At 40.2% G+C, this 27,927-nt stretch overlaps 2 protein-coding genes across 2 annotated transcripts; both read left to right on the top strand.

Moving 5' to 3' along the window:
• The first annotated feature begins 380 nt into the window (after positions 1 to 380).
• Positions 381 to 25,073, top strand: LOC138974556 (contactin-2-like). Its single transcript, XM_070347273.1, has 10 exons — positions 381 to 411; positions 860 to 978; positions 3,878 to 4,022; positions 4,171 to 4,333; positions 10,930 to 11,057; positions 11,593 to 11,742; positions 12,764 to 12,925; positions 16,346 to 16,464; positions 18,722 to 18,866; positions 24,892 to 25,073. Exons 1-10 carry the CDS (start codon positions 381 to 383, stop codon positions 25,071 to 25,073), a joined length of 1,344 nt encoding a protein of 447 aa, XP_070203374.1.
• Positions 25,074 to 26,939: 1,866 nt separating this feature from the next.
• Positions 26,940 to 27,497, top strand: LOC138974555 (craniofacial development protein 2-like). The gene has a single exon (XM_070347272.1). It carries the CDS (start codon positions 26,940 to 26,942, stop codon positions 27,495 to 27,497), a length of 558 nt encoding a protein of 185 aa, XP_070203373.1.
• The last annotated feature ends 430 nt before the right edge of the window (positions 27,498 to 27,927 follow it).

Genomic DNA, 27,927 nt, shown 5'->3' with positions numbered 1-27,927 from the left:
GAATCTCCCATATCAAGTTTTTTTGTTTATGAAGATCGGTTCAGTAGTTTTCTCGGAATCGTTCAACACGCACACATACACCACCAACCAACCTGGTCGCGATTAAAACATTTAGTCAAAATTGACTAAATGTTAAAAAAAGCTCCATAGTGCATTAAGTTGTGAACTGTACCAGTACCTGTAACTAACATTTGTTATAGTATAGTTCAACGCAGGTGAGAGGGACAACATAATGTTTCTGTTTACATGCACAATTTGTCTTTCACCATAGGGATTTACAGGTAGTTTACCAAAGGCGCCATTTTGGAATGTTTTCTGCCGATTTTGACCTTCAAAAGTTCAAGGCACATTCGCTGTACTCTAATGTAGAAACAACCGCAATGAATTTGCTCAAAACTGTTGAGATACTATGTCAAATGATTACATACATTTTAATCAGCGGGCCGTTTGCATCGCTCAGCCCTCCTGTCAGGAGTCTATAAACTTCCGGCCGTCATCATTATTTAGTCTGTGCCATAGAGGGCTAAAACACTTCGCATAACAAAGTAAAATACTATTTACGTTGAAAAATAATACGGTCTGCAATTACTACCAAACACAGCGTTTAGATTTGAACTATAGAACGCTCAAACACTCATTCTAAGACCTTCCTCGTGTGTTTTGTCATTTGTTTCAACTCCAAAACAAACCTTGTAACTCTCGGCTTAATTTTAAATCTGTATCTCTAGGAATAGCGCATGAAATAGTCCGGGTCGAAAGGAAGTGTAGAATGGGAATATTAGTTGTCTTTTGCAATCATTACTTCATAGTTGCGTATGCAACAATGATGTGTGACATATGTGTTGATTTTTGTATCCAGTGCCACCAAAAATTACCGGTCCTATTATCTTCAGCCCGGAGGTGCCGATTAAAGGGCAGAAGTTGGTCATCACATGCCATGCTAGCGGCATTCCACCTCCATCCTACATGTTCAGAAAGGTACATTGACACACAGTTGCCGGCAGTGGACATCTTTTCGAGGTTAAACAATCCCTGTCACTGGTTATGTGTTTGGAGAAAGGTTTAAATCTTCGTGACCTAGCTGGTCTGATGTCCCCAACAGGGATATCTGTGAAGGGACACTTCTCTCTCTCTCTCTCTCTCTCTCTCTCTCTCTCTCTCTCTCTCTCTCTCTCTCTCTCTCTCTCTCGCTCTCTTTCGCCAAAATTAAAGGAGGCAAAAGTAATTCCGCTGTTTAAATAAGATAAGTGTGTGCTGAACCTGCCAATAACAGACCTATCTCAATTCTTCCTGTTTTATTCAAATCACTTGAAACACACTTGGCCACACATTTTAAGAAATAATAATAATAATAATAATAAATGAGCATTTATATAGCGCAACATCATAACTTTACAATTATGCTCTTTGCGCTTGACACATTTAAAATTAAAACACAGTTATACAAGCATTTACATCTACATTCATAGTCAACAACGCTTAATTAAAAGCATACACCATCAAAGATACATTACAAAAGATTCTTCGACTAACTAAATAATAAAAACATGAATAAACAAGTCGCGTAAGGCGAAAATACAATATTTAGTCAAGTAGCTGTCGAACTCACAGAATGAAACTGAATGCAATGCCATTTTACTCGTAGCATCGTCAGGCCACCGCTCATGGCAAAGGCAGTGAAATTGACAAGAAGAGCGGGGTAGTAGTTGCGCTAAGAAGGATAGCACGCTTTTCTGTACCTCTCTTTGTTTTAACTTTCTGAGCGTGTTTTTAATTCGAATATAACATATTTATATGTTTTTTGAATCAGCAAATGATGGAGAATAAAATAAACGTAAATTTGGATCGTTTTATAAAAAAAAATTTTTTTTTAATTTTCCGATTTTTAATGACCAAAGTCATTAATTATTTTTTAAGCCACCACGCTGAAATGCAATACCGAACCCCGGGCTTCGTCGAAGATTACTTGACCAAAATTTCAACCAATTTGGTTGAAAAATGAGGGCGTGACAGTGCCGCCTCAACTTTCACGAAAAGCCGGATATGACGTCATCAAAGACATTTATCAAAAAAATGAAAAAAACGTTCGGGGATTTCATACCCAGGAACTCTCATGTCAAATTTCATAAAGATCGGTCCAGTAGTTTAGTCTGAATCGCTCTACACACACACACAGACAGACAGACACACACACACACACACAGACACACGCACATACACCACGACCCTCGTTTCGATTCCCCCTCGATGTTAAAATATTTAGTCAAAACTTGACTAAATATAAAAATAGGTAGTGAAAAATCACTAAAACAACAAATAACACTAAAATTAAAACACAGTTAAACAAGCATTTACATCTACATTCATAGTCAACAACGCTTAATTAAAAGCATACACCTTCAAACATACATTACAACAGATTCTTCCACTAACTAAGTAATAAAAACATGAATAAAATAGGTGGTGAAAAATCACTAAAACAACAAATAACACTACATGTAGCCTACTGATGGACTGAGAAAACAAAATCAGGGGTTGTATTTCCTGAAGAGGTGCGTTTTAAGTGCTCGTTTGAATGCTTGGGGTGACTGAGAGTGGCGGATGTGAAAGGGGAGAGAATTCCATTGTGTGGGTGCGCAGAAAGTAAAAGTGCGTTGTCCGTATGTTTTGGTTTTGGTGTGTGGAATGGTAAGGATGCGACAGTCAGAAGAGGCACGGAGTTGTCTTGCTGGAGAATAGACGGTGAGGAGTTCAGAGAAGTAAGCAGGAGACGAACCAGAAAAGAAGTTAAAGCAGAGGGTAGACAGTTTGTAGTCAATGCGGGCTTGAATAGGTAACCAGTGCAGTGTGTGAAGAAGTGGTGTTGCGTGATCTCGTGTTCGTGCTTTGAGAATCAGGCGTGCTGCCGAGTTTTGGACTTTTTGTAGTTTATGCAGGAGGTACAGAGGACAGCCAGAGAGAAGAGAGTTGCAGTAGTCAAGTTTAGAAAGAACAAAGGCACAGACAAGAGTGTTAGTTGTTTGAGAGGAGAGTGTGTGGCGAATGGTGCTGATCTTACGAAGCTCAAAATAAGCTGCTCTACAGACTAAAGATATATGTTTGTTAAGGGTCATGTCAGATGAAAGGGTGAATCCAAGGTTTCTAGCTGATGGCGAGAAAAGAATGTCGGTGTTGCCTATTTGAACAGAAACAGGTTGGTAAGAGGGAAATGTAGTGTTCTTCTTTTTGCACAGTAAGACTTCAATACGACCTCATCCATTTAAATCAGTCAGGCTTTATATTTAGAGAACATTATTCGTGCCACACAGCATTAATAAACCTTTTGAAAACTGGATTAGTAACAATAATAATGAACTCGGTTGTGTCCGATTTGTCGATTTTGCTAAAGCATTTGACGTCATTAATCATGAGTTACTGTTATGAAAACTAGCTGAGTATAGACTGTCACCCCAAACCAGTGTGAGAAACAGGAAAAACTTGTACTTTGCTTATGTAAATACGGTCCTCGTCGTTACACTCCCGTAGCAAAAGGGTTCCATGCCTCATATGGGGTTGTAGGAGAATATGCAATGAGATTCCCTGAATTCCCCCACCTGTCTATCATAATATATAGCAAAATAGTGTACTGTTGGATAAGCAATCCCGTGCAGTGTGAATACTAGGGTAGCAGGGATGAGGAGGACTCTAATCTATGTATTGTGATGGCAACTGGTTAAAGGCTGATCGGAGCTGTGAAATGTAACGACACAAAACCAAGCGGTATCCCTCGTGATGGTAATTACGAACTAACAGGGCAAAATGATGTATTTCAATTTCCTGTGTATTGTAAAGGCAGATTACGAAATATATCGGGACCTGTGTATTGTTTTGCTGACAGGACAATACAGATCTGCGAGAGAAACCCACGACAAAAGGAGAGTACATCATTCCAAGTGTCAAATATACGGATGAGGGCGACTATCAGTGTGACGCAATGAACTGGATTGGCTCTGACAGCATGACTGGTTCGTTAAAAGTCAAAAGTGAGTAGTTTGTGGTGTGTACAGCCTAAGTACGCATCAATGCATATTCTGTGTGTGTGTATATATATATATATACTCGGTATATGCATGTGTGTATGTTTGGGTTTAAACTACCTTGGTTTTAAACGTACGTGTGTGTGTGTTGCAGGCAATCTGGTGATCTCGCCTAAAGAGAACCCTTTCATCGTGGATTTGACAGTTTATACAAAGGCGATAATTTTTTCTTGCAAAGCTCCGAACAAAAAGGCAAAGGAGGCCCAGCTAAAATGGTTTGACAATCAGGACAACGAAGTTATTGCTACTTATGGAAAGTGAGACACTGAGTACTTATTTCTTTACATCTAGTCATTATTTGCTGTCAGATTACATTGGGTATCGAGATGAGGTCATTGTGTGTGAGTGTGTGTGTGTGTGTGTATGTGTATGTGTGTGTGTGTGTCTGTGTCTGTGTCTGTGTGTCTGTGTGTGTCTGTATGTGTGTGTGTGTGTGAGTGAGTGTGTGTGTCCACTTATGTGTGTGTTAAAAACCTATTGTAATTGTAATAACATTGCATTGTATTCTAATGAATGTATGTATCATGCCCAATAAACTAAATTGCCGAATGCGCGAAATTGGCAAACTATTTTGCACATTTCGCGTCAACGACAAAACGCTGTCCACTTTGCGAAAGCGGCAGCGTGTGCCGTATATATGTATAGACGCTTCTAAAACTTGCCCATTTTGCCATCATAGGCTTAACCTGTGTGCCTGTAGGACTTTTGATATTTATTGTGGCTTTTTCGCGAAATCGACAGCCATTCTGCAGCTTTTATTCTCACAAAACATTGCGTTGCCTTGTTTTCGATTCCTGTTTTGGTTGGAATGGTCCGTGCTGGTCTGTGTCAACCTTAACCCTGAGCATGAATCCCAGCATTCACAAAACAACCCTTTTTTAAACTAAAATGTGCCATGAATGATCGGTTTTGGGGATATCTATCCATTCTAGCATCTAGCTGTGTACACGGGGTGATAAACAAGGTATTTGAGAACTTTAAAACAAAACATTGACTGCCGGGTTTGCGAGATTGGCTGCGTTTTACCGATTTCGTTAGATAGTAAATATGTTGCCGATTCTGGAAACGTTGTGTTAAATGTTGTAATGGGCTAAACAAAATAACAGAACATTACCACGAAGGGCCATATCAGGGCGGTAACAGAACATTGGTTTATGCAAATTTGGTCATGTGTCCGAATGCTTTGCAGAGACATGTCAATCGCATACCATCTTGTTCTTCTGGTTTTTGCTAGTCAAGCTTTACTTGTCTCTAAGATGACTGATACTGGGTCTAATCTCCTGTCATGTTGCCTCTGTGACTACTAGACAGCCAGCAGAAATCTGTGTTGAATCTGTTTTTGACATGAATTCATTGACAGGTTTTGCTGCTGAAGTTTTTTCTTTTGTTCTTTTTTGTGTGTGTGTGTGACCTCAGTTGCATGCAGGCTGCTTCAACCTTGAGTTGGTTTGCCTTTGTTTCTTTTTTTCTCTTTTTTTGTTTTGTAAAGCGAGGGAGCATCCTTCTTCATTTGTCTGTTTTTTCAATCACATCAGGTAATCACGAAATAGTTCTTAATCTTAAGTCAAAATCAAACATACAAATCATATCAATTGGTGCACCATGCCTTCTTATTCTTCTTCTTCAGCGTTCGACGATGCGCACCCTACCGATATTTACCAATACACAGTTTAGTGACAATTAACAAATGATTCATATATCATACCATTTCAAGGGAAACATTTTCATATGGTGGGAATCCTAACAATACTATCTGTGCTGCCAAACTTATATATACGCCAAATTATCTATTCACTTTATAAACCACGTTCAACCAAATACTACGAATCTTCTGGCAGAAAAAAAGAAAGGTTGTATATATTCTGTCTCATTATAACCATACGTACAGTAAACATTTTCAACAATTCCCATTTTAAACAAAATAATATTAGTGGGGTAAATATGCAACATTTTCCAATGTAATTCTCTCAATCTGGTCTCAGGGGAAACTTTCTGAACAATTAGCCAATGCCAGGGGGTAATTTCAACATCAAATTAAAGACAACATGGATTCTTATACTCGAGACTTAATAAATACTGTAAATACTGGCGCGCCAGTATTTACAGAGTCTTCCCCACCAAAACATTGCGAAAACTCTGATTTTTCAAAAGCAGTCACGCGTCCTAAGTTTTGTCTAACAAACGTGTTCCCTGCACTGTGCACAACTTTATATTGCATAAATACTGAGGGAAAAAGGACCAATAATCTCCCCTACTTGCGGGAGTGTCAAGCAGTCGTTACCGACCATAAAGTCAGCTACGTAGGTTAATTATACCGTGTTGTGCCCATGTCTTAAAAAAGAACACACTTCTGATACATAACCTTATTGTTATTACAAATATATTCAGAATAAACATCATTACACATTATATCCTTATTATTCTGAATCCAAACTTTTAAAACTTCCTTCCAAAACAACGGTTTTATCATTTCAACTCCCTTTATCCTTTTCCAACTCACTCTAAATCTACAACATGCAAAATCTTCTCCAAACTTTGAAAACCAGAAAGATTGTACAAATGTCCATCTATCTTCCACTGAGGACGTCTGTAATCTCGACGCCCATTCACACAAAATGGACGACTGAATTAGTTTTAAATCAACCATTGTAATGCCTTCTTTTTCATATTGGCTTTTCAACACGGATCAAAGGCTTTTTTTTATTTAAAGTCTTTCCTTTTTCACAAAAACCTAAATAAGAGGGTGTTTACTCTTTCCAAAACCTTTTCTGGAATACATAGTGCCTTCATAACGTAAACCAACTGAGGAACAATAACACTTTTAATAACGCACAATTTTCCAAAGTAACCTAAATTTATTTTTTGCCAATAACGTAAAGGCACAGTAAGCCTCCCGTAGACCATCACAGATACTGTCATGCTTTTACACACAGTACACACACCCTTCCATTTGAACGCTCACCGAACGGGAACATCCTAGGTGCCCTACGTAAAGAGCGAGCAATTTTCAAAGAATTAATTTTTCGGATTGTTTCCATCACAATCGGACCGTGGTGCGTTTTGGTGCTAGACCTAACTTTTAAAATCTAAACTATAAATTGACAGCTTGTTACACAAACATTCTTAAATCATAAAAGAATTATTGTTTCATCAAGACAAAATCAGTACAATTCGAAGTTGTGAAAGTTTGAAAAAAGAAAAGCCCGGATGCGGGGTCACGCAAGGTCGTGGTTTTCGTAGCAGACGGCGGTTTATGCCTCTCGCCAGTTCCCCTGAACAGTCAAAAGCCATCGCTAGAGTTCTTGTGAACCACAGCCGTTTGTTTCGTGCATAGTCAGAGGTACATAATAACGTGCTATTGCAGATAAGCTCACAGCGAGCCGCATTCAAATTACAAACTGACGACTGCATTGTGAAAAAGGAAAACTGGATCACACGGGTTCACGATGGCTCAGGGGTAAGATAAACCACGCAAAAATAAATTCTTTGAAAATTGCTCGCTCTTTACGGAGGGCACCTAGGATGTTCTCAAGCGGTGAGTGTTTAAATGAAAGGGTGTTTGTACTGTGTGTAAAAGCATGACAGTATCTGTGATGGTTTACGGGAGCCTACTGTGCCTTTAATATCTGCAAAATGTTATTTATCTTGGATGACATCAAGGGTGGATGCTGCACAAACATTACAACAAAAAACAATGCCGAGTATCCTCAACTTATTTTTCCAAACACGACCGTTACACTCTGCACCGCGGCCTCTACTCGAGCCAACCCACATGGCATCCGTTTATGTACGGTTTATCTCAAAACCAGACATATTCGCAAACGTGCGGAACAAATTCATCACTACATTCACACCATATTTGTCTCTTAAAAACAATGTTACATCGTCGGCATACAACACAATCTTCAAAACACAACTTAAATGTCCCACCGTACTACGTGTTAACACAATACCTTTAATTATATCATCGGATCTAACCGGTATTGCCAATAATGTTATTGCCAAAACGAAAGCCAAGGGAGAAAAAGGGTATCCTTGCCTAATACCAATGTCCGTCGTAAAATGGTCACGTTATCCAACCAGAATACCAAACACAACTTTTACTTTCGTTAAGAAAATCATTGCCAAATCGAAACTTCGAAAATGCATATAAAATAATTATAATCCTTAAAAACGCTGTCAAATGCTTGTATACAATCGACTGTCATAATATCACGGGGCATGTTGGATACCCTAGTGAGGTCTACAACGTCGTCAATTGTTCTTATTAACGATGCAACTGATCGTTCTTTCAAAAAACCTGTCTGATCTTTATGTACAATAGAATCAACAACACGACACATTCTGTTTGCAAACATTTTGCCAACAATTGATAATCGAAGTTTGTTAACGAAATGGGTCTCCAATTTTGCAATTTTGTTTTCGTTAATTCTTTTCCTTTTTGAATAAGTGTAATTAGAGCCAGAGATTGTGAATGTGTCAAACTTCCCTCTGCAAAGGCAACGTTGAAGGAATCTACCACAACAAATTTCAACTTCACCCAAAGACATGTACGAAATTCTATAGACAGGCCATCAAGACCCGGTGCTGAACCATTATTAAGTTGCTGAAGAGATGCTGTTGCTTCGTTTACAGTTACTAGACCTTCACATTCCTCCTTCTCCTCCTCTCGTAACTGTGGAACTTCACAACCCTGTAAAAACATATCGACTTTCTGTGACAATCCATAAGGTATTACTTTCTTACTATACACATATTCAAAATGCTCCTATTTTGGGCACGTAAAATGTCACACTGATTACTTAAAACTTGGCCGTTATATAATTCCAATTTAATCATAACTTGGGAATTTGCTCTCCTTTTTTCCAAATTGAAAACAAAGTATTTTTTCTCCTTCTTCTATCCATTTAACTCTTGCTCTCATCATTGCACTTTGTGGTTTTTTTTCTTTCTCAAACAATTCCAACTTTAACCGTATTAAATCACGTTTCTCTTGTACCGAATCATTCTTGTGGTCAGTGCCAAGGATAATGTCGCACTCATTCAGTTCCCCATACAATTGCACTATTTCATTTTGTGTCTGTCTTGCTTTGTAAACACCGTACGTCATGGTTTCTTCTTTCATTTGCTATTCCAGGAGCTCCCATTGTTCTTGGGGAGCCATCAGCTTATTTTCATCCAAACATGTGTCTAGTTAATTCATTCATCTTGTGCACAAAAACAAGATCTTTTAGAAAATTATTATCAAACTTCCAGTAACCGGGACCCCGCTCAAACTGAGAACATCTAATCACAGTTTGAATACATCTGTGGTCGGAAAACGGGACAGAAAACATGCTCCAGTCAAGCATATCATTAAACACAGAATCACTCGAAAACACGTTATCAATTCTTCTGGCAACGAACTCGTTCCTTCTGGACCAAGAATATTCTTTTAGTTTAGGATTAAATATCCGCCATCGTTTTCAGGGTGGTTTTCTCCACTCACAATATCCATATCATTGCTCAAAACCGTGTTAAAATCCCAACAATACGTTCACAGTCGATGAGGTTTATGTCTTTTTGTATCTTTTCAAAAAAGACAATCGTTTCTGATACCGAATTTGGAGCATAAATATTAACAATGTAAACCTCACCCAACTCTGTGTTGACCTTTACTATTAAAGGCACAGTAAGCCTCCCGTAAACCATCACAGATACGGTCAGGTTTTTACACACAGTACAAACACCCTTTCATTTTGACATTTAAACACTCACCGATTGAGAACATCCTAGGTGCCCTTCGTACAGAGCGAACAAATTTCAAAGAATGTATTTGTGCGTGGTTTATCTTACCCCTGAGCCATCGTGAACCCATGTGATCCAGTTTCCCTTTTTCACAATGTAGTCGTCAGTTAGTCATTTGAATGGGACTCGATGTGGCACGAAACAAACGGCTGTGGTTCACAAGAACTCTAGCGATGGCTTTTGGCTGTTGAGAGGAACGGCGATATGCATAAACCGTCGTCTGCTACGACCCTTGCGTGACCCTGCTTCCGGGCTTTTCTTTTTTCAAACTTTCACAACTTCGAATTATACTGATCTTGTCTTGATGAAAAAATATTTTTTTTATGATTAAAGAATGTTTGTGGAACAAGCTGTCAATTTATTATTTATATTTTAAAAGTTAGGTTTAGCGCAAAAACGCACCACGGTCCAAAAACATTTGGATAATCATCGATCCACGGCTATGGCCAGTTTACATCGACAGAATAAATGAGACCCGAAGGGAAGTAACTCATTTTTTACCTGAGTGCAGGATGGGTCCAAAAAGTGTTCGAGACAATCTGCAAAATGAATTCTTTACAAATTGCTCCCTCTTTACGTAGGGCAACTAGGATGTTCCCGTTTAGTGAGCGTTCAAATGGAAGGGTGTTTGCACTGTGTGTAAAAGCCTGACAGTATCTGTGGTTTATGGGAGGCTTACAAATACAAATATTATTGGGAAATATGTTGGTGCAAAGATGTCTACCCGCTTACTCTGTGACGCTAACACGTTCGGATGTGCGTCAGCGCCTTGTCATAATGGAAACTGTAATCTTACCACAAAGATCCTTTTACATCATGGTTGTTAAACAAATCCACATATATATCTCAAATCAGAACTGAAAATGATGACTCAAGATCGGTATTAGCAGTACTTTGGTCCAAATGTGGGGGGTGAGCGCTCACAAGGTATACACAGTTTTTGACCCAAAGTAGAGGCTGGGCGTTTGCTCGATACTGGGAGCTTACAGTGTAGTTTACAGTATGTGTTCAAGGGTCACAGCTGAAATGCAGTGAAGCAATACATACTATAGTGTTTCTGTTGCAGAATGTTTATACAATTTAAGAAGAGAAGCTTAAGGCTGTACAATATGTTCCCACGAGAATGGGACAATGGAAACTACACCTGTAAGAGCTACACTGATGGATCGAGCAGAATTGAACTGATGGCCTACCGTAAGTTGCAGTGTGTGTATGTGATTGTAGTTGTGTGTGTGTGTGTGTGTGTGTATGTGTGTGTGTGTGTGTGTGTGTGTGTGTGTGTGTGTGTGTGTGTGTGTCATATGTGTTGTATTGTTTTGTCAAGAAGTTGTATTATTTTGTCAAGAAGGCCAGCAATGAGGGGAATTGAAGGCTCCAACCCACATCCCCCTCCCTTTACTTTCTTTATTTGGTGTTTAACGTCGTGTTTAACCACGAAAGTTACATCGCGACGGTCCCCCCCTCCCCCCCCCCCCCCCCCCCCCCCGTCGCCCCTTGTCACTTCTTGTTTTGATATAGGTTGTGAAACCAAGTTTATTACAAATTATACTTGGCACATTTGATGACAACAATAATATAGCTATAAGTATGTTTGTGTTTCAGCGCTTTCAGTCTTGGTCGCGGATTATATTTTTTCATGCTATGCAGTGCGTTTTAGTATCATTCTGTGAGTTTGACGGCTTGACTAGATATATTATTTTTGCTTCAAGCTACTTGTTTTATTTTTCAGTGGGAGTCACCATGTCATCACCAACAACACAGTATGCTATTGCCGGCACCGATGCCAGGGTGTGGTGCAGCATGATCGTGTCAAATCAAAAAGTAGAAGTCATTTGGTACAAGATGCCTCGAAATCGCATTCCGACAGAAATTGAAACAAGTAAGGTTATACATTATTAATTAAGTTGTGTGCACAAATGTTATACTATCCAAAGTTTAGCCTAAGATTCTTAGGAAAAAAGTCTTGAAAGGAAAATATTTGATCTCAAATGTATATGATGACTAAAGGCAAAGGAATAGTGATAAATATTTTGCCAGTCCTGTTTTCAAAGAGCAGTAGATAATCAAGCATTGTTATAGATATCATTCAAAGTTGTAATGACAAGCAGACGTTTTCCTATGATGCGAACAAAATGACATGCCATAAAACTGGTACGATCCACCAGTTCATGATTTCCACAAAAACAAAAACGGTTAACATTTGACAAACAAAGCTACCAACTGTTGTGATTTAAACGTAGCATGCTACGTTTTAAGACAAATTGCTCTGCTGTTATGCCAAACTTTGGATTGCTACGCTCAAACAAAAATTCATAGGCAGGCCTCTGTTTGCTCTTTCTTGTGAGTCCTGGTACTCATTTCTGATTATCATTCCGTGAAGCGGTCAGATTGTGTGTCATAAAACATTGACCACACTGTAAAGAGGAACTTCAGACACTCTCATAAATATTGGCCATTATTTTTGTATTTGTCTAAATATTTGTTTAATGTATATATTCTTGCTTAAAGTAGCCAAACTGTATATGTGCGAATAAATGTTAGACACTGCTACACTAAAATACCATTTGCTACGTTAAAATCATAAAAAGGAAATTGAAACTTGAGGTTTTACTTGACAAGAACTGATATGTGACCCTCCACCACGGAATGAGTCGCATGTCACCTTTGCATTATGTTTCATATTTTTACATTTTCATAAAGAGTGTTGTATGCTCTATCCAGTGGTGAAAACCGTTTTAGAAAAGAGCGAAAACTCTTTGAGTTATTAGTCTGTGACTAAGGTTACCCTCACACTGTTACCAGACACTCCCCGGACTTATATTAAGCCTAACGCAGAACTGCGCAAGGTGACATGCGACTCATTTCGTGGTGGAGGGACACATATAGTGTTTGTTTTTCAGGCGACAAGTACAGTCTTGGCTATGAGCGAGCTTTGAATGAGGAAGATGACTATCTGGAAATCAAGAACGTCACGGAAAGCGATGCTGGCAATTACGCATGCACCGTGATACATCTGCCCTACAGACGTTTCAAAACCCATGACATTAACGTCATTGTTTTAGGTGGGTACTTTACTTTTCAAACATAGAACATGCAATGGGAGTCAAACTTCCAAGTTTCCACAAAGCGTATGTACACACATGTGTATAGACTGAATATGGTGCAGTTACAGGTTACCCCTTACCCCCCCCCCCTTCCTTTTAAAAGCACCAAAACATGTGTAGAGAGTCAGCATTTCAAGTTGACTATTGGAAGCCCCAGCCCCCAATTTTTAAGAGCACGAAACTATGTCATTATGTTGCTTTGTCATAGCCTGAGGGTTAATTCACATTGCATATGTAGACATGTGTAGAGAGCCAAAATAGCATAACAGTACAAGGTTTGATTAAATGTATGGTATGTACAGTATGATTTTGCAGCCAATCAATCATTCAGTGACCGAGCAGTAACAACTGATGTTTCTTTCTTCCGTTCTTTGTTTTTATTTAAATTATTATCCTTTCTTCTGGACTATAGCATAATTTCTACTATTGCTTCCCTTGAACTGGAAGTACACTGAAGTGTTGCAACAATTCCGTACGGCGTACGTTGCTGGTGGCTGGCGATGTGTTTTGTGGAACGTACAGTGTACGTTAGTGGCAGTCAAGGGGTTAATAAAAGCTTAAAATTTTTGTTCTCATTGTCAAATTAAACATCATTTACATGGTATTATGTCAGAACTTGGAATTAAATTACATAATATAACCAAGCAGAAAGTAATAGTCACCACTGAAAATTGTACCTCCATACAAAAATACTGTCCGACTCATGAAGTGTAGCCTTAAAAACTTTTTTTTTTACATTGGAATGACCTTTTAGGTTAAAAATAAGTATTTGTAATGGGTCACAGATGGTCTGTGTACAATATCATGATGTTTCAGGCAGTTTGAAATACGGTTGCTAAGGTGTTTAATGACATGAAGAGGGTAAATCTTCCGAGACCGTTTTCTCAAAAAGGCCGCTGCTTCAGTACCCCACTTGAAATGCCTGTAACTCCTATTCTAATTAACCCACACTGTTCATTCTCATATCAAAATAAACAGAAATGAATGCAGAATTCAAAAATATTAAAACCCTATTTTGTCCAAAAATGACCTTAGCACTGGAATCAATTTGGTTCATGTCATCATGCAATCACAAACGCATTCTGACAAACACATTGCACATAGACACATCATACGCACAGTCAACAGCCAATCTTTCATCAATAGGGACACACACAATAACGTTTCTACAGTTTATGTTCATAACTTTAGAAAAACAGAGGGTTTTGAAATGATGCAGTGATCAGAATGTGAACCGGGTGAAGGTGAAATGGGTTAAAGATACCGTGAGTTCTATGAGTTCCTTGGTTGCACCGTTGGTACTTGGTTGTATTCCACAAACGGGTGTCTTCAGTCTTAGAGACCTAGTGCTTGCTGCCGGCAAGCCGAGAACATTTTCCCTCTTTATCTTTGCTGCGCTGGCACCAAAATCCCTCCGCGCGGAGGTGTTTTCAGACACATCGTACGGAGCGTGTCTTCTAGCCAATTGCTTGGGCATTCTGCATCAATCTCACGTGGATCCTCACTCGGTCCGTCTCGCTCGCCCGACACCAGAACTGTTAATAACATGTTGATTAGAACTCATGTTCATTCGTGTCACTGACGTAACGTATCTCACCCAATCCAATCGAAACGGCACAACCACGTTTGACATTGTCACTTTATTTCCGTTAATATATCTTAACATTACTGAAATCAGTAATTCACGTAAGTCCTTTTTAAAAACCAATGGCTCTAAACGGAATTCAACACATAATAGTGACACAAGTTTACATACACAATTGTGTCGCTCATCATCCAACCTGGCCTAGTGGTAAGGCGTCCGCCCCGTGATCGGTAGGTCGTCGGTTCGAACCCCGGCCGGGTCATACCTAAGACCTTTAAAATTGGCAATCTAGTGGCTGCTCCGCCTGGCGTCTGGCATTATGGTGTTAGTGCTAGGACTGGTTGGTCCGGTGTCAGAATAATGTGACTGGGTGAGACATGAAGCCTGTGCTGCGGCTTCTGTCTTGTGTGTGGCGCACGTTATATGTCAAAGCAGCACCGCCCTAATATGGCCCGTCGTGGTCGGCTGGGCGTTAAGCAAACAAACAAACAAATCATCCAACCATGTAAGTTGTCATGAACATAGTGAAGCACGTTACAATCAGCCAAAAAGTAACTGTTTTTACAGGAACAATATCCAACATATTCATTAGGCACGCACGTGTGGAGTTTCCTGCCAACCTCTTCTGAGTCTGTTGAGACCATGACGCTTAAATGCAAGCTCACACACTTGCTGTTTCTGTTCGAAAAAATGTGCTTTTGAAACACGAGTTCCTGTACATTCACGTGCTCACGTGTTTCACTGATACCACGAGACACTGCCACTGGGAATCCACTGGGTGTGTGCGTGCAGTCTGTTAGACAATGTCATGCTCTTGGTACAAACTGACGTTTGTTCAATAATTTACAGCAAAAGTATTATCATGACAGCATTGCTTTACAATGCTCAAGTAAACAATATGCAGCGCCCTTAAAACGGCAAGGGACTATCTGAAATGTTCACTTTTAAACGTGTGAGTACATTTTGTGTTGTACCTAGAATTAAATAAACATCTTTTGGAATATTATGCAATGCCCTCATTTCCACTCGTATATTAAAACATTACTGTCCATGCTCCGATACAGGTGTCTGTATGCGCGTATGTGTATTGAACACACCATAAAAGCGGAGTCAAAACACTTTCCGTTTTGCGTGATTTTGATAAAAAAAAAAAAGTTGTTTGGATTGTTGTTGAGGTGTTAAAGTTGATATTTTGTGTTTGTGATATCAGAGACTGAAACAGACAGAAGAGAGAAGAAAACGCTATATCAATTTTCTGACCTGTGATTGTGACACCTGGCTACCTCACGTAATATAACATTTTGCTTGAGTTCGTGTCTGCTGTGTTATGATTTACTTGAGTCACTTTTTAATTACATCAAATGCAATGGCGCTGTCAGTTTACTGTTTAAAAACTATAGGATCGTATCAGACGGATGTCTTTCTTTTTGTGTTTATTTTATTTCAGATAATTTTGTCGGCAAACAAATCCATGTGTCCTTTTGCTGTTGAGTCGAAGGGGAAGACAGGTTTTTAGTTGGGCTACTTATTCTAATAGATTGTGTATGTACAGAATAGGAACAAGAAACTGTAGGTGAGAAGAACGAGAACAAGATAACAATATACTCATCAAAACACGAACAATCAAAACACGAACAATCAAAACACGAACAATCAAAACACGAACAATCAAAACACGAACAATAAAAACACGAACAATCAAAACACGAATAGACCGCTGAGTACATGGTCATTGTTATCTTGTTTATGTTTGTACAGTTTGTGTTTTGACGCGTACTGCGTTTTGTTTTCAGAGCTGCCCAAGATTACAAACAACCTTACCTTCGAACCTGACACGCCAAAGGGGGGAGACAAGGTGGTCTTGAGATGCAATGCTAGCGGCAAACCACGTCCAACCTATATGTTTACAAAGGTAAACTGACACTCGACCTGAGAATCCGTACGATGTTGCCGTATTTTGTACGCATGATTGTCTTGAATACGATTCTTCTTCTTCTGCTTCTGCGTTCGTGGGCTGAAACTCCCACGTACACTCGTGTTTTTTGCCCGAGTGGAATTTTACGTGTATGACCGTTCCCCCCCCCCCCCCCCCCCATTTAGGCAGCCATACGCCGTTTTTGGAGGAAGCATGCTGGGTATTTTCGTGTTTCTATAACACACCGAACTTTGACATGGATTACAGGATCTTTTTAGTGCGCACTTGGTCTTGTGCTTGCGTGTACACACGGGGGTGTTCGGACACCGAGGAGAGTCTGCACACAAAGTTGACTGAGAAATAAATATCTCGCCAAACGTCGGGACGAACTCACGCTGACAGCGGCCAACTTGGATACAAATCCAGCGCGCTACCGACTGAGCTACATCCCCGCCCATTGTCTTGAATACGATTAGTACGGTCAGTGGAAGAATAATATACGACAAGAAAAATTCCTAAACTAATTTTCTTCACAAGCCGATCCAGTATTATGACAGATGATAAGTTCATTTTGTCAGTCAACATTTGTTTAAACATGTACTGGTAAGCTTAATAAACGATGCGACGGATGCAGATGAATCATGTTTGAATCATGCATGTTCAAATGCTGTGTGGAGTACGCTTATTTTTTCTGAAAATACACCAAGTTTGTTTGAGGATACCCCAAATGCAAAAGAGGGGTTCCCAGGTCTGTGAAACACATTTGCTTGAGTGTGTCTATGTCGTAAGATTCAACAAACCTTCTCGCTGGTTCGATGTCTGTAGATAGTCTTGTCTAAACCCCAGCCAGGATGCATTTGTAAAAATGTTTAAGTGTACCTCAGCCACTTGTATAAGTTCAACTATATATGTTTGTCTGCATGCATTTCTTCTCTCGTTGTGTTGTTTAGATGTGTTTTATTGTTTTTATATGTTGGGGATTCTTTTCTTCTCCAGTTGTTTAAATCAAAGTACATTATTACGCTGACTGAACCTTTTCATTACCTCTCACTGTTCAAATGTTTAACCAAGTTGTTTTTCTCATGATATCCCAGAAACTATGTAATTCTAACTTTCCAAAAGTGAAACTCCAGACTGTGCCTTATTGAGCTTCACGGTGCAATCGCATATTGATTAACGTTCATTTTAAACTCTGAGGTTATATCATATCGTAGATTGACGCCCAACCTAAGCCTTATTTTTAAAGTCCCACAGAGCCAAGCGTGTCGCGAAACAGATACAATATGAACTCAGTCTGTTTTGTTCAGTATAGACATGATAAGAATGCCCTATCAGTATGCGAGTGTCCTTAGAAGTGTCATTATGTCAACCGCCAGTGTTCAATCGCTTGATCTATTCATGTTACTGTTCAGACTAATAACGAGCAAACTTGGATATGTTAACGACAGGAGGACCCAACATCTTGTTGTGGGGCAAAGAATGTTGCACGTTATAGGAACAAAATCATTGTTTCTTGCTTTCAAAACAATGCTCGGTTTATGATATAAAAGGAAAGAACCGGTTAGAAACTGGCGTCAACAGAGACACTGATGAGTGAATAGTACTGAGATGATCTAGCACTAATTGATTTAGAATGAATAGCAGTACCTATTAATTCGGTGACAGAATTAGACCAAAAACAGTACCTGTGTATTGTGGTGACAGAATTAGACCAAAAACAGTACCTGTCTGTGTATTGTGGTGACAGAATTAGACCAAAAACAGTACCTGTGTATTGTGGTGACAGAATTTGACCAAAAACAGTACCTGGGTATTGTGATGACAGAATTAGAACTATAACAGTACCTGTGTATTTTGGTAACAGAATTAGACCTAAAACAGCTCCTGTGTATTGTGGTGACAGAATTAGAACTATAACAGTACCTGTGTATTGTGGTGACAGAATTTGACCAAAAACAGTACCTGGGTATTGTGATGACAGAATTAGAACTATAACAGTACCTGTGTATTTTGGTAACAGAATTAGACCTAAAACAGCTCCTGTGTATTGTGGTGACATAATTTGACCAAAAACAGTACATGTGTATTGTGGTGACAGAATTAGAACTATAACAGTACCTGTGTATTTTGGTAACAGAATTAGACCTAAAACAGTACCTGTGTATTGTGGTGACAGAATTTGACCAAAAACAGTACCTGGGTATTGTGATGACAGAATTAGAACTATAACAGTACCTTTGTATTTTGGTGACAGGATCATCAGAATCTGCTGGAGAAACCCAAAATGGAAGGAGAATACATCATCAATAACATGAAGCCAGGAGCTGTGGGGCTCTATAGGTGTAACGCGATCAACATTGGTGGCTCAGCCACTACTGATGCTTATTTGCAATACAAAAGTAAGTACCCTACTTCGTTGTTCAATTCAGGTCGTATGTCAGTACGGGGGCCGGGTTGCTCAGTTGGTAGAGACAGACCTCGGAACCCATACGATTTCGCCGTATTTTGTACGCATGATTGTCGAGAATACGATCAGTACGTACGGTCAGTGAAACAAAATACGACGAGAAAATTTCCTAGACTTTTTTTTTTAACAACAAAACACTCTTTTTGGCACAAACGCACCCCGAAGCCGATCAACTGTTTTGACACAAGTCATGATAACTGTTATTGCCAGTAAACTTGGAAATAAGCATTTGTTTTAAATGTATTGGTAAACTTAATTACCGTTGCGACGGACGCGTGTGAATCATTTTTGAATCATGGATGATCAAATACGCTATTTGTTTCTGAAAATACAACACATTTGTTTGATAATACTTCAAGAGCAGGACAGGGGTTCCCAGGTCTGTAGAGCACTGGACTTGTGATCCTAAGGTCACAGGTTCGAATCCCGGCAGGGATGGACACCGGTCAACGTTATGTGCAGACTCAGCGACGTATCCATGTCACCACAGTGGCACGTAAAATTTCTCGGTCATTCTGCCACAAGTGCAGGTGGCTGATTACACCTAAAAACGCACACACCTCTGGGTTGCGCGACTCTGTTGCTGCTAGCTTTCCACTGGGAGTAAGCAACCCGAAATTTCACAGCATTAGGTGACTAAAGATTATATAGAATGACCACGAGTTGATTACTGGAAAATAAACCACGAGTGGGTATTTGCAGCCGCTTGGTAATTCACGAGTGTGCTGCAAATACCCACGAGGGTTTATTTTCCAGTATTAATCAACGAGTTGTCGTCATTGTTTAAGTTATTTACACAACGAACAACGCGGGTCGAACATGCAGTAATGCAGACGACATGTTGTAGGCATTTTCATTTCAGCCTAATCACTCAGAGTGTCGAATGCGCGTCATTCAAATAGTCCCTATTCTTTCACTTTATTCTTAGTCTCCGACTCGTCGGCATTATACGTGTCTCGTCTAAATATCGGACCCTATTGCTACGATGAAAACACAATAGCGTTTATATAGCTATTCTGACATTACATTCTGTGTTAAAATCATGTTTTTGTCAGCAACAAGGACCAGAATGGTCCATGTCGTTGATTGCAGACGACGACGGTTCCCTTTTCGCATGAAGCCACGGAAATAACCGAACATTGAAAAACCCACGGACATGTATAATGGAGAAAACTCGGGATAACCGGATGTTTAGCATTACGTCAATATGTTAGGAATCACATGACGTCATGACGTATCATGCTTGCCTACGTAGATTGTATGTTCGAAAGTCTGACTTCTGTTGGGAATTCGCGTGGTGAAGACTGCGGTAAATCTGTAGATGATAAGAGAACAAGGATTGTCTCAGAAGAAACGACTAAAAGTTTTCAGACCGGTAACTTCATTTCAACATTGCACTATAGAATGGACGTTCTATGTGACAGGAGAGTTTGCTGATTTTGTGTTAAACATTGGAGAGATCGTCTGCTAGAATCAAAGATAGGTCGCTTCAGATTGCAGCTTCTAGAATTTTGCAAGGTCTGTTGCCTGTTAAAGAACTGGATTTTACTCGTAATGTACGTCATGTACAATAAGCAAGAACAAAAACACACACAAAGCAAATGGCATCGTCTGTCGACTAGTCACAGAAACAAACCTGGCGAGGTATGCGTGTACTTTATACACGTCAGCCGTTGTTGTTACAGTTTTGAGTCAACGTTGTATTCTTCCGCAACAGAGTCCAATCGTCTGGGTTTCAAGTGATGTCATGTTCTAAAAATAAATTCTAATACAGCAAGATTTCCCTTCTTTGTCTCTGTTAATCTAGGGAGAAAATATCCAGCGATATTTCTCCGTAGGCCTTAAGTTCGGCCATGACCTAGGCAAAATAACTTGCGCAGCCGCAGAAACAAGAATATGGAAATCTTTTATGAAATAATTGGGAGCCACGCAAATTTGATCTCTTGATTCCGACCATGAACCCGCTGTTGATAATCTGGAAGGTCGTACCAGAAATGCAGATCTATCTCTGGCCCATTCATAGATTCAACCGACAAACTGCGACCTCATCTGTGATCAGATGGCCAAGCAATGCGTGAAATCTTGTATTCTAAAGCCTTATGGCTCGTTTCGACAAGCATTAAACGGATGGAATTAACCACATACAGTTTATTCTTCAGAAAAATTTACACAAAAAATGGGTTGGGTTCGCGAATTCGGTGATTTGTACATAAAAGTCTTCTTCACGATAGATTCGCTGATTTGTCTTATGAAGCCGTCATCAACACGAACACAATGATGGCAGAAGCAAACTCTGTACCTACACGACCGAGACACAAGACTGATTATTTCACAGCTGCAATGTGAATAGAGAACAAAGACGTTTTGGGTAAGCTTATTCACGTCAGGTCTTCACTGACAAGCTAGGAACAGACGGAAAATTCCGAACAAAAGTAAATGACGTCAAAGTCTCTTTCGCTTTGCGTGTAACTTTGTCATGACGTCTTTTTGTGACGACAGTATACGCGACAATTTGTTCGCTTCCGGTGTCATTTTAGACTGAAAAGCAACTCAAAAGAAGGAGCTAAGCCTGTGTCTTGAAACAGCTGAAACACTCTTTTGGATTGCCGTTTCAATGTTAACCAAAAAGTTAAAGAAAAAAAACAAGGTTCAGTTGCGAACTGACAGCGGATTGAGCATTTATTCCTGTTAATGAAGGTACGATTGAAGCTTTATTCTCTCCGTCAACCAACAAGACTAGATTTGTAGCAGACGAAAAACAAAGTGTGCGTTTTTCCTGTCTTGTGAAGGCGATTATGTCGTTATAAGTTATCTGTACGTTGTGAAGACATTTCAAAACAAAATTTAGCTTTGATGCGTCACGAGATATAAGCTTATACGTTTTCATCCATGGAATTGTTTTTTTCGTCTCGGCAGGGTGAATGAATTCATGATGTATTTTCCGGAACTGGACAAAACTAACCTTGCCAAGACTGAAACAAAATATAGTTCTACAACTTCTAGGCTTGGGTTGATTGCCCATGGTGAATTTCCAATGATTTGTTTCCACATCCCATGACAAATTCTCTTTACTTTGGTCATGCCATATATACGTTACAGCTCCGTCCATCCATGGTATCGCGTGATATTTTGTCTCGACGGGGTGAAAGAATAAAATGACGTCACTCTCTGCAGAGCCTCGAGTGACGTCATCATATTCATTGACCCAGTCTCGACAAAATATCAGGCGACACCATGGATGGACGGAGCTGTAACTTAAATACGTATTGATTATTTTTTAGCCCTCTTTATTCAAACTTCGAATAATCCACGTGTGATTTTTGGGTGTACAGTAGTTCGTTCTAATTTCTCACTTGTCTAAAAATAATTAACTAGATTTAATCCACTCCTCGGTTGCATTACATGAGTTGTATAAATAATTTTAATACATAGAATAAATGTCTGCCTGTAGAAAGAAATACGAGAGTGCTCTTACAGTTACAGATAAAATATGAAAATGCAGCTTATCTTCAGTGCCGATAGAAACATAAAGTTCCACTATTTTTGCTACATCTGCACTTGCGCTCGGAAGCGAGAGGGGCGGGGACGTAGCTCAGTTGGTAGCGCGCTGGCTTTGTAGCCAGTTGGTCACTATCACAGGGGTTCGATCCCCACGTTCGGCGAGAGATTTATTTCTCGGAGTCAACTTTGTGCAGACTCTCTTCGGTGTCCGAACACCCCCGTGTGCACACATGCGCACGAAAAAGCCCCACGTTCACAGCGAAAGTCTCAGGGCTTGGAAAACACGAAGACACGCATGCATCATCTCTCGTCTCTGATTATCATGATCGTATTTTGATACTTTGACGAGACAAACCCAATGCTGGTGTGTCGAAGAAGACAGCCACAGCGGGCTTGTTCGAATAAAAGTATCACACCATATCTTCAGCGTATTACCAATACCTGTCCCAATATAGACCAGTTGGTCTAAGATGACGTTAAACCCTAATAGTCGGAAGCGAGAGGTTGCGAGTTCGACCCTGGGTCAGGGCGTTAGCAATTTTCTCCCCCCTTTCCTAACCTAGGTGGTGGGTTCAAGTGCTAGTCTTTCGGATGAGACGAAAATCCGAGGCCCCTTCGTGTACACTACATTGGGGTGTGCACGGTAAAGATCCCACGATTGACAAAAAGGTCTTTCCTGGCAAAATTGTACAGGCATAAATACAAATGTCCACCAAAATACCCGTGTGACTTGGAATAATAGGCCGTGAAAAGTAGGATATGCGCCGAAATGGCTGCGATCTGCTGGCCGATGTGAATGCGTGATGTATAATGTAAAAAAAATCCATCTCACACGGCTTAAATAAATCCCTGTGCCTTGAATATGTGCGCGATATAAATTGCATCAACAAATACAAAACATTAAATCCCTGCGCTTAGAACTGTACCCACGGAATACGCGCGATATAAGCCTCATATTGATTGATTGATTGATTGACACCTGACTACATGCAAGGAGCGATAGCAGAAAATACTTATAGGTTAAAAACTTGCGAGTCCTGGATAGCTGAGATATTACACAGCTTTCGAAGAGCTACCAATTTTGCCATTTTTGGTTCGTCGCACCGTTTTTACATTTAGTCAAGTTATGACTAAATGTTTTAACATAGAGGGGGAGTCGAAACGAGGGTCGTGGTGTATGTGTATGTGTGTGTGTGTGTGTGTGTGTGTGTGTGTGTGTGTGTGTGTGTGTGTGTGTGTGTGTGTGTGTGTGTAGAGCGATTCAGAGTAAACTACTGGACTAATCTTTATGAAATTGTATATAAAAGTTCCTGGGTATGATATCCTTAGACGTTTTTTTCATGTTTTGGATAAATGTCTTTGATGACGTCATATCCGGCCTTTTGTATAAAATGAGGCGGCACTGTCACACTCTGATTTTTCAATAAAATCGATTGAAATTTTGGCCAAGCAATCTTTGACGATGCCCGGACTTTGGTATTGCATTTCAGCTTGGAGGCTTACAAATTAATTTATGACTGTGGTCATTAAAAATCTGAAAATTGTAATTAAAATTGCTTTTTTATAAAACGATCCAAAGTTACGTTCATCTTATTTTTCATCATTTTCTGATTCCAAAAACATATAAATATGTTATATTCGGATTAAAAACAAGCTCTGAAAATTAAAAATATAAAAATTATGATTAAAATTAAAATAATGTTCGAAATCGATTTTAAAAAATGTTCCCCTTATTCCTTGTCAATTTCTGATTCCAATAACATATAGATATGATATGTTTGGATTAAAAACACATTCAGGAAGTTAAAACGAAGAGAGGTACAGAAAAGCGTGCTATGCAGCTCAGCACAACCACGACCGCGCTAAACAGGCTCGTCAATGTTACTGCCTTTTGCACGAGCGGCGGACTACGGTCATTGTGACAAAATGCAGTGCGTTCAGTTTATTTCTGTGAGTTCCACAGCTTGACTAAATGTTGTATTTTCACCTTTCGCGACTTGTTTTAGTATACGTGACTACGGAACAGAAAGTATTTTCACCGTTAGAAACAACATTCGTAGAATTGGCCAATCTGAAGAGCTGGTCTTTGATTTACATTTGATTAGGAATCAACTATGCCTTTGATGCTTTAAAATATACACTTGCTGCAGAGGAAATGCGCGGCATATACACTACAAAGAAACTGATGTAAATAACCAGTTGTCTTCTATTGACAGACGTTCAACTTCACGTATGGCAAGCAAGGTAAGTACAAGGTGCTAATGTAACAAGTGCCAACGGATGCATGTGTGGCAGAGGAGCCACATTATAAAATGTTGTCTCAGGTAAATAAAGTGTTTGTAACCGGCAGTGTATCTGGGTAGAATGTCCTTGTTATGTTGGCGTTTAAAGGATATTTAATGCAGGAAAGTCGACGAATTTGAACAAAGATGTCTTGTGACCCGTGTATGTTACAGCCAAACTGACGATCTTGCCCCCCATCAAGCCTCATGTGCATCACGTGTCAAAAGCCGTAACCAAACAACGAGTCGCCTTCAGTTGCCAGGCTCCAAACCAGACGCCGGAGCAAGCCGAACTCAAATGGTTTGGTCCAAACGGGCAAATCCGTGAAACCTCTGGGCCACGTTTAATAAGGTGATTATGAACGGTTAGTTACTTTTAACTAACTAACCACACCACGATCCACTCTCGCAGTCATACAAATAGATAGAATCAACAAAAGTATAAGTTTCAGACGCCTGTTTATGTAATATCACGCCACCTCCCTCGAGACTTCACTCCAAAAGATGTTCATTTTACGTTAAACACTTAAAAACAAGTGGTCACTGACCCAACAGATCTGAGGACCAAAATGTGGGGAGCACTAGAGGACCTGGAAAGAACGTCCATGTTCATGGCATCCTCCAGATTCCAAGTCTGACACAACCGTCGTACGAAGAAGAAGAAGAAGAAGACTGACAAAAATGCTAGTTAAAGTACAGAAAATAATAATAACACGCTGATCCCGTGTATAGTTAGGAAATATAGCTGTCTGCCTTAAAGTACTAGCTCATGCAGGTGTTACAAACCCCACGCTGTCACCACTCGAGTATAATCATAAATATCACAGATGACTAGGTGGTAATAAGTGTGCATAAGACATGGTGCACTTAGCTTTGTTGCGCCACTGAGTGGGCGGCCCGTAATTAGTCTTTAGTCTCCACAACTGCTCCGTTGAATGTAGTGCCGGTTAGCGTGGCAACGAAGCAGGGAACAGTGGAGACATCAGGCGCCTCACTCAGTCGTTGAAGGTCCTCCCGTAGTCTACCAGGAAAAGTAGAGTTGTAGCTGGTAGGACGGCGACAGCGACAGCAAATCACCAGAACAGCAGGTTAGCAGGTTACATCGATGCCGCGGACGACCTGGTTACAGCATCCCGCTCAGCATAGCATGCACGTAGTAGCATACGTTGGCCGTAGAAAACAGCCAGTAACCGAAGGCTGCAACAAAAAGCATCGGTGCACTAAACATGTCATGCTACCCCTCACACACCATCTTTAAACATGTCACCTTTACATATCTCATCGAGCACGTGGGCCTGCACAAACGGACTTTTACAACAGGCAGGTTTCACGGTATTGATTTCAGCCATTTCCCATTCTCTCACACTTCCAGTCAAAAATAAAACTGTGAAATACTGTGAACATGGATGTTATTGTAATTAATTAGGATCAGTACAACACAAAACAAAGAAAAACAATATACGCAGAGTCGTATTTTCCATAGAAAATCAAGCGAAACGAAAGTTGTCCCCAAAACGTGAAAACCTATCAAACAAACTTGATGCAAGCCTGACTCCAGAAAGAAGACAGAAAACCACTAATACTAAATGATTTAAATAAAGTTTAAACATATAACATATTTTCACAACAAAGTTCCTTGCCTGAGGCTGTCTATATGTTTGCGTGATGCTGTCCTTGATCAGAACGCCATGGGTTTTTTCACATTTCAAGGTCTCCATACACCAACAAAAGTCACATGTTTTGAACGTGTATTTATGTGTGTACAAGATAAAAACAGATAAGTACTTCCTTATCATTTTTTTAATGGCAGAAATAAACTTATACTATAAATAACCCCTAAATTAGAAAACGGCAAGAAGAGCTAAGATACCTGTTTCATTAACAAGGAACACTTTTTTGGTCATAAAAAGACACTCACTCATTTTGATATAAAATAATAATTAATTGCATACATATATAAATACAAAATGTTAAACAAATCTACCTTTATCTTAAGTGGAAAAAACACACCAAAAAACACGCACATAAGTGACGCACACAAACTGAAGGCTTGCCACAAAAGACTGTGGGTACCCTAACTACTCTCCTCGCATAGGGAGGGGGAGATAGAATGATCCCTGAACAACGCCTGCCTCAACACGACTTTAGTAGGTAGCCGTGTCTGCTTGGTCATCCAATTATGCCGTCGAAAAACAGAAACAAAGAAGAAACAGACTCAGGCGATGACCCGTGGAGCCTGGAATGTCCGCACCTTGCTGGACCGAGATGACAGACCAGAACGACGCACAGCCCTGGTTGCCAGGATGCTGGACAGGTACCAGATTGACACCGCTGCCCTCAGTGAAACGTGGTTTGCTGGCGAGACCCAGCTTGAAGAAGTTGGCGGTGGCTACACCTTCTACTGCATAGGGAAGCCGGAAGGTACCCCAAGAACCTCATGCGTTGGCTTTGCCATCCGCAGCAAACTGGCAAGACAGTCTAAGGACTCGTTCGTGACTATCATCAGATTGTACGCTCCTACAATGACAAACACAGACGACGAAAAGGAAGCTTTTCACGATGAACTCAACAACCTCATCTCTACTACAAACAGAAAAGACAAACTCATCATCATGGGTGACGTCAACGCCCGAGTAGGAAAGGAACACAACACCTGGCCCAAAGTTATCGGCCGCCACGGCACTGTAAAGTGTAACTCCAACGGCCTACTGCTGCTCACCCTTTGTGCGACGGTCCAAACAGTGGCACATGTCAGAATATGTGATCGTCAGACAGCGTGACCAAAAAGACACACACATCACCCGCTGCATGAGAGGCGCAGTATGCTGGTTGGACCACCGCCTTGTCAGATGCAAGATGAACATCGCACTGGCCAAAAAAACAGCAAACAGCCAGACAAAAATTGTCAAAGAAGTTTAACATCACTCTCCTCATCTACCAAAGAAGCGCTACAACACAGCGGCAGATCCAAGACGCTCTTCCTGAAAACCCGGTAGACAACCAGATGCATACACACACACACACACACACACACACACACACACACACACACACACACACACACACACATACACACACACACAAACACACTCCTTTCATAATGGCAACATACGCTCAGAGAGAGAGAGAGAGAGAGAGAGAGAGAGAGAGAGAGAGAGAGAGAGAGATTGGATTGTTTAATTGTATAACAAGTGGATTGGTTTTTACAAT

Source organism: Littorina saxatilis, linkage group LG8, assembly GCF_037325665.1.
Source record: "Littorina saxatilis isolate snail1 linkage group LG8, US_GU_Lsax_2.0, whole genome shotgun sequence".
NCBI lineage: Eukaryota > Metazoa > Mollusca > Gastropoda > Littorinimorpha > Littorinidae > Littorina > Littorina saxatilis.
The sequence above is the reverse complement of the archived record's forward strand: the minus strand, read 5'-3'. Positions and strand labels throughout refer to the sequence as shown.